A 15,957-nucleotide genomic window follows, 5' to 3' on the forward strand; every position below is an offset into this window, starting at 1 on the left:
AAAACGAGTCAGCATACAGGTGATGTTTTTTATCTGTCCTCCCAATCTCTGCCTTTTAGTTGGAGAATTTACATTTAATTACTCATAATGGACTTCTCCTGTTTATATGTTTTCTATATATGTAGTTCAATTCCTTTTTTCATAACTGAAATTTTGTACTGTACGATTTTTATTTCCTTTATATTTTTCTGTATTAGGTATATTCTTAGTAGTTATTTTTGCAATCACAGTATAACAATTGTGATTAAAACTAGATTGAAAAACTAGATTATAACAATCTAGCTTGAATAATACCTATTACATTTCAATAGTATACAAAAACTGCACTTCTGAATATATTTGTCCCTTTTTATATTGTTATTGTCACAGCTTACATCTCTATACATTGTGTGCCCATTAATATGGATTTATAATTACTTTGTACATATTTGCCTTTAACTCATGCAAAAAAAAAAAAAGAGTTACAAACCAAAAGTATAATGCTGGCTTTTATTTTGAATGTGGTCACCTTTACTGGTGTTCTTTATTCATATGGCTTTAAGTTATTGTCTATTGTCCTTTCATTTCAGCCTGAAGGACTCCCATTATCAGGGAATACCTTACTTTCTTTTTCATTCTCAAGGGATAGTTTTGCTGGATATATAATTCTTCATTGAGTTTTTTCTTTTAGTACCTTAAATAGGTCATCCCACTGCCTCTCACTTCCATGGTTTGTGATGAGAAATTAGCTGTTAATTTTATTGAAGCGCCCCTTTTACATGAGGAGTTGCTTCTCTTCTGCTTTCATTATTATTGTCTCTACTGTTAAACAACTTGACTGTGTGTCTCATTGTGAATCCCTTTATTGTGTTTGGAATTTGTTGAGCCTCTTGGATGTGTAGATTCATATATTTCAGATATGGAAGGAGTTTAGCCATTATTCCTTAAATATCGATTCTGTTCCTTTCTTTTTCTCTTCTTCTGGAACTCCCATAATCCATATGTTGGTGAGCTTGATGGTCTCACAAGTCCTTTAGGCTGTTCACTTTTCTTTCTGCTCTTCAAACTAGATTTCAACTATTCTATCTTCAAGTTCACCTTTTTTTCCCCCTGCCTACTCAAATCTGTTGAATCCCTCTGGTGTATTTTTGCACTTCAGTTACTATAATCTTCAGCTCCAGAATTTTTATGTGGTTCCTTTTTAATAATATCTTCTGATATTTTTGTTTTATTCATTGTCTTACTGGTTTTCTTTACCTCGAGTATATTTAAGGCAGCTGGTTTAGAGTCTCTAAGAAGTGCAGTGTCTGGACTTTCTTGGGATGGTTTCTATAAATTTAACTTTCTTTTGAATGGGCCATACTTTGCACTTTCTTTGTATGCTTTGTGATTTTTGTTGTTGAAAACTAAACATTTGAATATTCCAGCATAAATCTGGAAATCAGAATCTCCCTCTTCCCCAAGGTTTGTACTTCTTAATTATTGAAGACTTTGCTGTTTTCAGCCAGTATTTTAACAAAGATTTCTTTGAATGCCAGGACCTTTAAAAAACAAACAAAAAACACCTGTCCCAGTCTTTACGGACTGGCTCTGTGCTGGGACACTCTTAACACTTAGACTTTGACAATTCTGTCTCAGCCTTCACTTCCTGTTTGCACCCAAGTCTACAGACCAGCGAGTGGTGAAAGTGTGGGGTCTTCTCAGATCTTTTCTGATATTTCCTGTGCTAGGCATGCATATGGCTTTCCACATGCTTTTGAATGCCCTAATATCCCAAAGAAACCCTCTCCCTCACTTTTCTTCCCAGGTTTTAAGCGATCTATTGTAGGTCTCAAGTGTAATCTGTTCCCCCATGTGGTCTCACTTTTTAAAAATTATCTCCTTAACATGTTTTCAAGCAATGCCTGCTGCTTCTCCACCCTAAGTTACAAAATAGGCAAACCAGAGATAAGCACCTTACATTGGTCCTTCAGGATGGCCCACAGACAGGTAAGGGCAGACAGACAAAGATAATTTGTGACTAAGTCTATTCTGTTCTCCCCCTGGAACTAGGGACCAGGGTCACACACAGAATGTGAGCTCCTGTCTTTAAGACTGCTGCCAAGTTAGGAGAAGGATTTGGCAAGGGCAAGTAAAATGCCACAATGCTTTCTTACTGTTTTTACATTTCTTTTTTCTTAATACAGTGTTCACTTGGTTGCTGTAAACTCTCATTTCCCAGTTCTGACAAAGTTAGTTCTGACAGTTTCTGGTACTTCTGAAAATCTGGAGGTGTGAGTGTGTGGAGCTGTCTACTCCACCATTTTCCTGATGTCACTCTACATTTTTTAAAACTATCATTAATTATATGTAGAAGAGGGTTTCCTTAGCTTTAAAAAAAGGCATTTCCATGCTGTGATTTACACCTGCATTTCTGAAAAGATTTCAGTGATAAGGAAATGTTCATTCTGGCATCTCAAAAGAAAACTGTCTTGGTCAAATAAATTTGGGAAAAGTATACGAAAAGCTCTGAAAAGTTGGAAAAGACCTTGCTTTTTATTTGAACCAAATATTTCCAGTTTTATTTAAGAGCCTTTCTTACTGATACTACAGATTAGCATCTGAAGAGCAGCTGTGTCACTATGGTAGGACAAGAAAAGTGGTCATAGTTCTTCAACTAGGTGTTGGGTGTCAGGAAGAGGTGCAGAGAAAGGCATGACTAGTACTCTTTGGGAACAAATATGAGTCAAAACCCCTTCTCTCCAGGAGTCCTGAGATAGATGAGGAAATACACGACAAGGAGGCCCCAGGTGATGTGAGCTGTATGAGTGGTAAGTGCTCAGGAAGGCATGAAAGGCAACATGGGGAGTGTGGGGAGGGACAGAGTAAATGAGGTTACAACCTGTCTAGAGTGAAATGCTGGGTGATCACCACAAGCTGGATGGTGGTTTTTAGTGTGAGCTATATTTCCAAACAAAACAAATGGGTCAGTGTTGTGGGATGCTACTCTTGACATTGTTTGTTTGTTTGTTTAGGGCACCAAGTAGATTCAGTCTATGGTTGGGATGGAGAATGGGAGCTGGTGCTGCTAGTGCTGGACCTAAGCTGACAAGCTGAGGAAAGAGGAAAACTTTTATTGCAGGTATTTACACCATCATTTCCCTTCCCAGATTGTGGACCCTTACAGAGCCAGGGTAGTAACTGACTCTCCTTATTTCCAATGATGCCTAGAAGAATACTGAGGGAAAATGGACTATATAACATGATAAGACAACAATGATATTTCCTTAACCTGAAAACAGGAATGGAGAAAAGAGGACCTCTTCAAACAATGAAAACAAACCAACCCTACATTTACATCATTTTATTTGAATGGGTGGAAGAGTGGTTGTAATTATTCTGTCCATCCATCCACCTGGATAAACTCTGATTATCCATATAAGACAAAAATGCTCAGGGATTCTGAGCATCCCTTAATTCCATTATCATTCTGTGAAGAAACTAGCCAGATAAATGCAATCATGAAAATATATCCTGTTAATGTCAGTTCTTCTCAAGTTAATTTATAGATTCAAAGTAATCCCAATCAAAATCACAGCTAGTTTGTAGATATTGACAAATGAGTTCTAAAGTTTATGTGGAGAGGCAAAAGGCCCAGAATAGCCAACACAACAGTGAAGAACAAAGCTTGATGGTATTATCTGACTTCAAGACTTACTATAAAGGTACAGCAATAAGACAGGGTGGTAATTAGTGAAGGAAAAGGCAAATACATCAATATAACATCAGTGAAACAGAACCGAGGGCCTGAAACAGACCCACACAAAAATGGCCAACTGATCTTTGAAAATGGAGTAAGGACAATATAATGCAGCAGAAATTGTCTTTTCAGCAAATCATGCCAAAACTGGACATCAACATGCAAAAAAATAAATCTAGACACAGACCTTACACACGTCACAAAAATTAAATCAAGATGGATCAAAACCTAAATGTAAAACATTAAATTCCTGGAAGAATTTTGGAGAAAACCTAGGTGATCATGGGTATGATCATGACTTAAAATCTAACACCAAAGGCATGATCATGAAAGAAATCATTGGAAAGCTGGACTTCATTAAGACTGAAAACCACTCCGTGAAAGACAATGTGAAGGAGTGAGAAGACCAGCCTTAGACTGGGAGAAAATATCTATAAAAGACATATCTGAGATAGGACTGTTATGCAAAGAACTCTTCAAACTCAACAATGACAACCCAATTGAAAATGAGCAAAGACCTAAACACCTCACCCAAAAAGATATACAAATGGCAGAAAAGCACATGGAAAAATGTTTAACATCATAAATCACTAGGGAATTGCAAATTAAAACAACAGTGAGATAATACTACATACCTGATAGAATGGTCAAAATCCAAAACACTGACAACATCAACTACTCACGAGGATGTGGAGCACTAGGAACTCTCAGTCATGGCTGGTGGGAATGCAAAATGGTACAGCCAACTTTGGAAGACAGTTTGGCAGTTTCTTACAAAACCAGATATGGTCTTACCAGTGATCCAGCAATTGTGTTCCTTGGTATTTACCCAAATGAGTTGAACAACAAACAGCAGCAGCAGCAGCAGCAGCAGCAGCAGAGAAGAGCAGCAGAGAAAAGCAGCTGGACGGTGAAAGTCCTAATCTCACAGCTGTCTGCTCTGGGTCCAACGTGCATTGGGAAGGAAGGTAAGCAAACTACATATGCACACCTGTCAGGACATAATACAGCCATCCGGCCAACAGGACAAGGAGTCACAATTCTTGAGGATCCTTTTGGTTAAACAGATGACAAAGCAGAAGCGTCGCTCCCACACCACATCTGTGAAAGCTGGGGAACAGCATCCACGGAGCAGAAGCCTCTTCTGCTGGGCTTCCAAGTCCCATATGACTGGCTATAGCACCTTCTCTCTTTCCAAGGCCAACATATAATCTGAGACCGCAAACACCTTGAAAATTCACTGCATATGACAATCTACGATGAGACCAAGTGTTAAAGCAAAAATTTATTAAAATCCATTTTATATAGTGTTTAGAGACAAAAAAATGGAGAGTCCTCAACATTCAGGCCAACTCTATCCTCAGAAGTGCTTCGGGAGAAGACAGATTCCTTTGCCTTTCCCTCCAAAAGATACTTCTGTTTATGCTCCTGAAAATGATGCATCGCATGAAGTTAGATTCCTTTGCCCTCCCCCCCAAAAGGATGCTTCTATTTATACCCCTGAAAATGATGCATTTATAACCCCAACTCTCAAGGACAATCCCATTGAGATCCCCAAACCTCTGCAAAGTGAAGAGATATGAGCAGAGAACCTTCTCAGAATAAAAGTGCCTTAGAGGTGTAGTGCAAGAGATACATAACATGGTGACTGCTTCAGAGGAGTGTGCCCACTCCCAGTAGGTGGGCTGTGAAAGAGCCTGAGGGCCCAGCTGGGCAGCCACTAGCTGCGGAGTGTGGCCAGACGGGACTGCATGGCCTCCAGGGCCTCTTCTTCCTCCTCATCTTCTGATGCAGCCATGGCTCCTGAAGGTTCAGGCTCCGGAAGGGCGTCGGTCACTTTACTAGGTGCTTTGCCCAAGGCCCCTGAAAAGAAACAGCAAACAAATGAATAAATTATCATTTTAAAGAAGTGGTCCCTTATCCTCTCTGCCTTTCGTACCTGAAGAGCCTAACAAGAAACAGAAAAGGGGCAATAAAACAAGCTATTCGCGGGCGGGTTTGCTCACTGTGACAAAAGTGCAAACGCCAACTTGTGATGATACCCAGGTCATAATAACGGAGGATTCGGGTTTTAAGAAATTTGGTACTGCCACTCTTGTTCTAAATTCCTAAACACTATTGAATACTTAAGTTTCAAGATTCATGAAGATGTTACATGTCTCTCAGTAAAACTAAACTGTTTTTAACCTTCCACAAAAGGTTTTCCTGGAGGAACTAGTCTTTCCCAACAATTTAAAAATAAATAATTAAATAATTTTAAAAGAGATAAAAATTAAATCTCACAAATTTTTTTGTTAAACATAAAACCCAAACTCCAGAAGTAAAAATAAAGCTTAAAACTTCATTAACCATTTTTCACAGATGACTGTTTTTGTTCATCCTCTTTCCAGTCTTTTCTTATAGACATGTTTTTTACACACGAGCATATATTTCAATAACAAGGCTCTTCTCACACATTATATTGTGAATGTCTTTCCATGTCAATGAACGTATTTCCACACTATCACAGCTATAAAGTATTCCATTAAAACAGATGTAATTCAACCAGTATTCTATTAGTATCCATTTAGGTTATTTCAAACTTTTCAATATGATAAATAATGCTACAACAGACTTCCTTGAGTTAAATCTTTCAGCACATCCTTAATTACTAGTTTAAAATAAACTCCCAGAAATCAGTCTGTCAGGTTGATGGCTTTTGACAGCTACTGCCTAATTGCTTTCAAGAAAGTCTATAGAAATTTAAGCTCCCCTGGGGCGCCTGGGTGGCTCAGTCGGTTGAGCGTCCGACTTCGGCTCAGGTCATGATCTCGCGGTCTGTGAGTTCGAGCCCTGCATCGGGCTCTGTGTTGATGGCTCAGAGCCTGGAGCCTGCTTCGGATTCTGTGTCTCCCTCTCTCTCTGACCCTCCCCCGCTCATGCTCTGTCTCTGTCAAAAATAAATAAAACATTAAAAAAAAAAAAAAAGAAATTTAAGCTCCCAACAGCAGTGTTGTGAGAGCAGTTTCTCCTTACCATTCTGAAAACTTTAGGAATTTTTAAAACTCTTTGCATTTTTAAAAGATCTTGAAAAATAAGCACAATATCTATATAGCTAACTTGCATAAAGAGTCACTGCATTGCATTTAGAGTCATAAAGAAAAAGGTACTAGGTAACTTAGTGAATGCAAGAAGAATGACCATAAACGGAGGGGAGAAAGTCGAAGAGTCTCAGGACATACCTGCTGTGATTTCAAACAGAATTTTGTCAATTTCCATTTCTGCTGCTTCTTCCATTTCTTCCTGATCATCCATGCTTTCAAAAGTATCCTCTAACATTTCTTCTATGATGCCAGCCTAAACACAGAAAAAATCACATCACGTCCCTCAACTGGTAAAAATGTTCCTCACAGAAACATCTGTGGGTCCAGTTCCACCTGAGCTCTAGTGTCTGTAAGTCCAGACCACCCTTTTGAGGGTGAACACTCAAGACAGATGGTCATGAGAAACAAGGATGCTGTCTGTCCTCTCTGAAGAAAGGCAATGGCCATAGGGAAACTTCCCAGATTCAGCACCAAGGTTGGACGGGGGCCTCTGTCAATGGAGCCTCTCACAGTAACCCAGACGGTAATGATGGCACTTGGGGAAAAACTTGTTGAAAGTGAGTGTGCCCTGAGCTGTCTTGGGAAGCATGAGCCCTAATGTTGTAAGCAGAGTCCGTGAGCACCGGACTTGAAACACAGTGTGAAAGCTGAGTGGAGTCTTAGTGGGCACTATGATAACAAGTACCAAGAGCAGAGTGGGGCTCCACGGAACCCTAAAAAGGCCTGAAGAGTACTTGAGCACGTCCAGGTCACAGCTGCTGGTGTAGGGCCAGTCCAGGGGGTCTGGCAAGGATCAATCAATTCACCAGAGCCTCATCCTCCATTCCTGACAGAATTGATCAGACAGCATTTCTGGACCCAACAAGGTAATGCCCAGACTCTACTGGAAGCCTTCTGCCTGGAAGCCTGAAGCCAGCCACTCAGCTTCCTTTGTCCTTGAGGTAGCAGGGCTCCAGTATGGCACAGAAGAAAACTGTTCTCAGGGCGCCTGGCTGGCTTAGTTGGAAGAGCGTGCGACTCTTGATCTCTGGGTCGTGAGTTCGAGCCCCACACTTAAATAGATAAAACATTAAAAAAAAAAAAAAAAAAAAAAAGGAAACTGTTCTAGCTCTAGATCTTGCCAGACCTGCAGTCTTCCTTGCCAAGCACTGTCCTCAGCTCCCAACTAGGACCCTACTGACTGTTTTTTGTTTGGTTTTGAAGTAAAAGGTCAGAACAGCATCCTCCAATGTCAGAAAGAGGCCCCCTGGGGAGAAGAGGTGGGAAGGGACGGAGAGGCAGAAAGAAAGCAAGGGTTCAGGCTTCTGAGAAGCTGTCTATAGAGAAAAATCCTAACTGCTTTGCCACTTGCAACAGCTGAGCCCCTTGCTTTGTACCTAATCCAGTGATTCAAGGAGCAGAAGGTCACCTGTGACAGCTCCAGCCCTGGTTCCCTGCACTTGGCAGAGCATGACTCTCATTACCTACACTGATGCTATCAGATGTAAAAGCAAGCCCTCTCTCCTGCCTGCCTTTGTGCTGCCAGAACACTCAAGTAACTCCTAATAACATGAATCAGAATAACCATATTCTACCCATTCTCAGATCCTTTCCTCTCAACCAAAATGAATAAACAGATTCAATTCAGATTCAATTCAGATTCAATTCAATGGCCTGAATGAATGGATGTCATCTCAGTGCTGGAGGCTACTACTGAAAAGAGGTGTAGTACATGCTGGTTAACTAGTTACACGAGCCTCCTGGAATCCTGACTGTAACAGCCTTCCACATCCTGGAGGCAGAAGCTGTTATTCATTCATTTATCCACCTATTCAATCAGCAACCATTCACAAAATACCTACTCTGTGCCACACAAAGGACAGGGGCTGGGACAAATGGAATAACTAATATCATGTCTTTGCCCTCGAGGAGCTGGGCCCCTACCACAGGCTTCAGTTTGTACTTGGGGATGTATATCCTAGAGTGACCTCAGTAACTATTATCTACTACATGCAGGCCTTCCTCCAAATCTATACTCCTTTCACTATTCAGAAACCACTGTGGAAAAGACCCCAGGTTCTTGAAGGGGCTTCCCCTCAGATCCTAGTGGTCACAAATTTAGAATTTAGCGGGCCTAAAGTCATTCCAAGAATTACCCTGTTATCCTGTTCTAGATGGACAGTCATCACAACTTGGGAAAAAAGATCCATGTACCACTTTTAAAGGACACACACTCCTGACCCTGGTCCCTCCTTCCTACTGCTGCCCAAGGATTTCTCATCCCAAAGACCTAGGTTCTGAGCTTTATATGTTGCTGTTCTATCAGTTTTCTCCAGTTCCTCTCCCCCATGCCTCAGAGTCCTGCATATAATTCAAGTTCATAAATGAAATTCCCTAGGAAGAAGAAACGCAATTTCTATGCACAAGCTGAGGTATACAATGTTGGCTCTTAGGTCACAAGTCAAAAGTGTGAAACACACCTGTCTGAGATACTTCCTACCACCATTTCTGAGGCAGCTCAAGCAGTAAGGTCAGACATCTGTGCTCCAAGCCCAGATCTGTCACTTACGACCAAGGCCACTTAGGTAAATTACCTGGCAATTTGAAGACTCAATTTCCTCCTGTGTAAAATAGGGTAAAAAAAATATCTCCCCCACAGGGTCACTGGGAGGACTCTATAGGACAGCACGTGTGACGTACCACTGGCTGGCAGGGAACTCAGTAACCGTGCTCTTCTGAGCCTTGTCCCTCCCTGTCTGAAGGCCACCGGTATAGGTCCTCTCCAGGCCCTGATCCTGGGGGTGGCAGGTACTTACTGCTTTCAGTTCTCAGTCTCTCCTCTTCTGGCCTAAAATAGGGGACATTAAACTGCACAGAGTGTGGGCCAAATCCAGTCCACTGCCTGTTTTTGTAAAGTTTTACTTTGACACAGTCATGCTCATTTGTTTATATTATCTATGGCTGCTTTTGTGCTACAAAGCAGAGTTGAGTAGTTACAACAGAAATGTATGGCCCATAAAATATAAAATACATTTTATTATCTAGCCCTTTATAGAAAAGGTTTGCCAATTCCTGGTCTGGAACGACTTCCCTCCCCAGCGTCACTAATACTCCCCTGAGGAAGACCCTGGTTTCTTTCTGTCTCCCTGCTCATGTTGGAGCCTGGAAACTCTAGCTCCCTGAATCTTCCACCTCCCCTTGAGCCTTGGGTATACTTTCACTTCTTCTAAGGAACACTGGCAATCTGACCCATCCTCTGCCATGCTCAGTTCAGACAGTTTCAACCAGTGCTAACAGCTGCTCCTCGGTCTTCAAAATCATTTCTGTCCAGCAACAGTGGTCCGTCCATTCCCACCCAGCCCCAGCCCCAGCCCCCTGCTCTGTTGGAAGTGACTGCTAACTGTTTGGAATAGGATGCAGAGTTGGCCCCAGGTCACCTTCATCATCTCTTTGGATAGCTCCCTCATAGTGGCCTGGATTTCTGGGATCTTCACAAGGCTCTGCATGGCCTTCATCACTTCTGTGCTCTTCTGTAGGGAACCGGCCACTCGCAAAACCGCTGAAAAGGAAAAGGAACAGGATCGTTCAACAGAATGTGACACAGGATTGGGAATAAAGCATGACAGTCAGGTGCGCCTAGGTAGCTCAGGTGGTTAAACATCTGAGTCTTGATCTCAGCTCAGGTCTTGATCTCACGGTTGTGAGCTCAAGCCTCACCCCGCACTCTGTGGCAGGTGTGAAGCCTAATTAACAACAACAAAAAAAGAGTGATAGTCAAATTATAAGCTATTCTAATAAAAGAGAACAGTAGTAGGTAAACTCCCAAAACTATCTGTGAACCTACATTACTATGCTAGTTGACCAAGAGACTGACTTTTCTAAACCGTACACTTTAGCTACAACAGGTACAAACTCTGAGCATGCACACCATCCGGCTGATGTGGAAAGCAGCCTGAAGGCGTGCATCTGAGCTTTAGGGAAGGAAGCCCACTAGGAATGACTGTGATACCAGGACAAGTCACACGGGAGGAACAGCTCTAGATCTTGCCAGGGCCACACTGGAAAATACAACACTTTAGGCTATACACAACTAGTGTTCCCCATACACCAGCCTACGGATGGCTGCGGCTCTCTGAGGGCCCTGTCACTAGTCCTCAGGAAAATGAGAGAAATCAGGATGAGATACATAGTGAGTCTACGTGTTGCTGTATGGCGGTTACAGTTCCTTGCTACGGAAACATTTTCTGCAGTTTGATCATATACACACTTCTATATAAGAAATCATGGTAATAGCAAATGATCATCCCTCTGCCCTGCACCCTACCCACCACCACACACACATCTTTAACATGTCAAAGATATGGCAGCCTTCCAAATTTTTTTTGCAATATCATGAGACTTAAAGTTCTGAGCTGTCCAACAAAACTGGCACAGAGACCGCCTGAGCACTGCAGTGCCTGGCTAAGCCACGAGTTACTAAAAATTTACCCATCTGAATCCAGACTCTAGGCAGCTCTCACATGTAAGGGAAAAGAAGAGGCAAGGAAACAAGAGTGACCAGGGAAATGTCTGGGTGACATACACACCATTTTGCGATTTTTCTAAAGGAGTAAGGAAGTTTGTTAGTTGCAGAGAATTCTTCATTTCTCCTTAACATTGGAATGGGGAAGTGAAATACTGATCTATTAAGATTAAGATTAGTATATATAACAGCAGAAATATCAAGAATCTGTATGGATGAAATAAATTATATATGCCACTATAATGATACAAAAGTTTTAAAATATTAAAGTTACTATTGGTTATTGTAAAAAGGTAAGTGAGGGAAAGAAGGGCAAAAATAAAGTTTATTCCATATAGTTCTTTTTGAACTATAAAGTCTGATGTCTACACAGGCCCATGTTTTATCCTAATTTACATGCTGAGTTTCCCACAGAGAGTGCTTGAACATGACATGTGTTCAATAAACTTTTTTGAGTTGAATTAGTAAAAAAATAAAAATAAAAAGATGGGAGCTAAAGAAAAAAACTGGTGTGATAAGTATTAAATACTAAAACATTTGTACTTTGAAAAGGGTATGAATTTCTGATTGTTAAAAGAAACAAGAGAGGCGCCTGGGTGGCTCAGTTGGTTGGGCATCTTGACTCTTGATTTTGGCTTAGGTCATGATCTAATGGTTTGGGAGTTCGAGCTCTGCGTCTCCCTCTCTCTCTGCCCCTCTCCTGCTCTCTCTCTCTCTCAAAATAAACAAACAAAAAAAAAAAAGAAGAAGAAGAAGAAGAAAAGGAAGAGTATAGTGGGAAAAGAAGAAGCAAAAATAAACTTAGAAATAAAACTAATCCCAAAAGACTTTAATTTGATTGCCAATCAGGATTGGGGGAAGTAGATTTTTAAAAGGCCAATGCTACAATGGAAACTCAAAACAAAGAAGATGAATATACAGAGAAAAATAAAAGACTAAAAACTAAAATGTACTTTCTATGTTCCACAAGGAAAGAAGCATGTGAGGAAGATAAAAACTGTTTTATAATAAGTCACCCCTACAGCAGAATGAGAAGTAGGCCATAAGCTGGAAGAAAAAACTTGCAAAAAACAAATGAGAAAGGAATGTTTATCCAATGTATGCAAAGAACTCTTAAAACTCAGTAAGAAAATGAACAATCCAATTAAAAATGGGCAAAGACCTAAACAGATACCTCACCAAAAAAGATGGCAAAAACCCCGCAAACCCTACACGAAAAGATGATCAACATATCATTAGGAAATTGCAAACTAAAACATGGAGATACCACTACACATCTATTAAAATGTCAAAATCCAAAACACTGACAACACTCAATGCTGGTGAGGATGTGGAACAACAGCAACTGCTGGTGGGAATGCAAAATGGTACAGCCACTTTGGAAGACAATTTGGCAGTTTCTTACAAAATTAAACCTACTCTTATATATGTGCTCCTTGGTATTTACCCAAATGAGCTGAAATGTATGTCTACACAAAAACCTGCAGATTGACAGCTTTCTTCATTATTGCCCAAACTTAGAAGTCACCAAGATGTTGCTTGCAAATGAACAACAATAATGGAGCAAATAAAGCGTGGTATATACAAGGGAATATTCAATGTTAAAAAAAGCTCTCAAGCCATTAAAAAAATGAAGGTAACTGGGGCACCTGCGTGCTTCAATCAGTTGGGCATCCGACTTTGGCTCAGGTCATGATCTCACAGTTTTTGAGTTTGAGCCCTGCATGGGGCTCTGTGCTGACAGCTCGAAGCCTAGAGCCTGCTTTGGATTCTGTGTCTCCCTCTTTCTCTGCCTCTCCCCCACCGTGCTCTCTCTTTCTCTCAAATAAGTAAACCTTAAAAAAAAAATGAAGGAAATTTACTTACATGCATATTACTAAATGAAAGAAACAAATCTAAAAGGCTTACTTAACACATTGTATCAGTCCAACTATATGACATTCTGGAAAAGGCTACTACGGAGACAGTAAAAAGATCAATGGCTGCTTGGGGTGGGAGGGAGGAGTGAACAGGCAGAGCACAGAAGATTTTTTAGCTATACATATTTCACAATAAAAAAAGAATCTCCAAAAAGGTTAAAATGATACAGAAAACAAGAGGTTAGCATTATAAAAACTACCTGACATTTAAAATTAGAAAGAGCAAAGTCACACGGGAAGGGATCATGACATGAGCCTCATTGCCTGGTTATAGCTCTTTCTGCTAGTCCCTCCCCAGCCCACCGCCAGACCTTCCTGCTGTTTTTCCAGCATTCCAGGCTCCTCCAGCTGCAAGGTCTCTGTATGCTCCTCCCTCAATATGCAGGGCAGGGCCCCACTAACAGCTCTAGAGAGTGGAGACCTAATGGATGGATTTCTTTTTTTAACAGTATGCTTCATGAATTTGCATACCATCCTTCTGCACAGACCACTGAATCTTCTCATTAAAGTCACCAAGAATGGTGATATGTGCTGCCCAAGAGAGGACAAGATATCTTTTTTATTTGGAGGTGGACTCATGATTTTATTCCCAGTGCCTTCCATTGTGCCTGACACAGCTGACTCTCAAATGCTGAATAAACCAATGAATGCATTTAGAGGACAACAAGCAAAACTATGATATTCAAACTGGATTTTAAAAAATGTTAAACATATTCACGTCTTAACAGCAAGCAACACTGAGGTGGTTAATAAAGACTCAAATGCCTCTACATATAGTGACATATTTAGATCAGAAATGTGTTACTCCTTTCTTGTACTGACCATAAAAATTCCAGAGCGTTTCTTTATGGAAATAAATAAAATCAACCAATTTCATATGGCAAAAAGAAGGGGAGGGACTTTAACAAATAGAAACTAGTTCTCCCCAAATTTTCAATTACATAGAATGATGGCACCTGGAGAACAACTTGTTGAAACTCTCAACTTCTCACTTCCCCTCCTTCCAACTCCTGGCAACCACCAGTGTACTTTCTGTCTCCGTGGATCTGACTATTCTAGGCACCTCATGTAAGTGGAATCATAGTTATCTGTCCTTTTGGGACAGGCCTATTTCACTTAGCATAATGCCTTCAAGGTTTATCCACATTGTAACAAAGTGTCAGCATTTCCTTCCTTCCTTCCTTTTTTTTTTTTTTTTTTTTTTTAAAGTTTGAGAGTGAGCGAGAGTGCGAGCAGGGGAGGAGCAAAGAGAGGGGGAGAGAGAATCCCAAGCTGGCTCTGCATTAACAGCACAGAGCCTGACTTAGGGCTCGATCCCACAAACCATGAGTTCATGACCTGATCAAAAATCAAGAGTTGCACACTCAACCAACTCAGCCACCCAGGCGCCCCATCATTTTTTTCCTTTTAAGGCTGAATAATATTGTGTGTATATATACCACATTTTATCTATTCATCCTTCAACGGATACTTGGGTTACCTTTACCTTTTGCCTATTGTCAATAATGTGACTATGAACATGGATGTACAAATATCTGTTTGAGTCCCTATTTTCAATTATTTTGGGTATATACCCAGAGACATTATTTCTGAATCATATGGTAATTCTATTTCCTGTCTCACCTTTGAAACTTTCTCTTAACTTACTCCCCCTTTTAAAGCATACTCATCATCTGTCTTATTCTGCAAGAAGCTGCTGTCAGAAAGCTATCACTTGGAAAGCATCTAATCATAACGTATTAATAGCTGACAAGGCTTAACATGTTACCCTTCCCAGGGATATCTGCATTTTAGCTGAAGATCTTGAGGAAAGTGACTTCATCAAATGGTGGCTTTTCAAAGCAACAACAGGCTAGGATAGAAGGGGGGCAGACATTGAGGGCAAGACCCTAATCTTAGGAACTCTCATTATAGTATTTCTAGTTTTCTCTTTTCTCATTCCAAAATATAGACTCCTCCCTCCTGCTCTGTCCTCAGTGCCACCCTTCTCTGCTGTATTTAATTTGCCAGCAGGAACATCCTACTATAAGGCCTCTCAACAACCTCCCCAGGGCTTCCTCCCACCAGCCTGGTGCTTAAGTACTTAGAAGCAGGGTGATGATCCTCCTGGAGTCAGTCTGGACAGCCCCAAATAGAAGCTCTGTTCTCTCTTTAGGACCGCTTCCCTTCTCTCAGTTTCCAGTGTCTTTTAATGACCCTGCATTCTTTTCAGGTTCAAGGTCTTAAAGCATTTCCAGCTTATTGGTACCCTGACTACATCCATTTACTCTGCATCCAGACTAAAACTTCCCAGTGTCCTCTCTTCCGTGCATCTCATTTGACTAAGCTACTCAGGTCCTGCCCATGGCCACTCAGGTCCCCCGCCTGCCATCCTGCTGTGCCAGTCCCTTGCTGCACCTACAGTTTGTGCTCACAATGTGCACGGCACTCTACTGCCTACAAAATGGAATGATAAGTCCTTGCTTAACTTACAAAACTGACTCCAAATTACCTTTGGAGCTCTACCTCCCACTGCCCCACTTAATGTGCTCTTGTCAAACTGAGACATGTACTCTTTGCTGAACACAGCCTGAAGTATTTCACCTGTGCCTTTGTGCACCCTAATCCATGAACTGAGATGCCTCTGATTCGCCCCAGAATACTTTTCCTCTGAACTCGTCCTGCAGTTTATCTGTGCCACCCCTACAGCGATCTCAATCTGAGCTTGTCTCTGAAAACCCTTGCTCTCCTGACGGC

The 15,957-nt window shown here is 41.1% G+C and overlaps 1 protein-coding gene across 2 annotated transcripts in view; it reads right to left on the reverse strand.

Moving 5' to 3' along the window:
- Window positions 1-4,983: 4,983 nt before the first annotated feature.
- The window catches only part of CHMP3 (charged multivesicular body protein 3), a 52,535-nt gene continuing 41,561 nt past the window's right edge, over window positions 4,984-15,957 (reverse strand). For both annotated transcript variants that reach the window (XM_049651863.1, XM_049651864.1), the window contains exons 4-6: window positions 10,218-10,339; window positions 6,940-7,054; window positions 4,984-5,581 (exon numbers count right to left, since the gene is read on the reverse strand). In XM_049651863.1, the coding sequence (XP_049507820.1) occupies window positions 5,439-5,581; window positions 6,940-7,054; window positions 10,218-10,339 (380 nt within the window). In that variant the 3' untranslated portion in view covers window positions 4,984-5,438. The remainder of the gene's footprint in view (window positions 5,582-6,939; window positions 7,055-10,217; window positions 10,340-15,957) is intronic.

The sequence above is a fragment of the Panthera uncia genome, assembly GCF_023721935.1.
Source record: "Panthera uncia isolate 11264 chromosome A3 unlocalized genomic scaffold, Puncia_PCG_1.0 HiC_scaffold_12, whole genome shotgun sequence".
Lineage (NCBI taxonomy): Eukaryota > Metazoa > Chordata > Mammalia > Carnivora > Felidae > Panthera > Panthera uncia.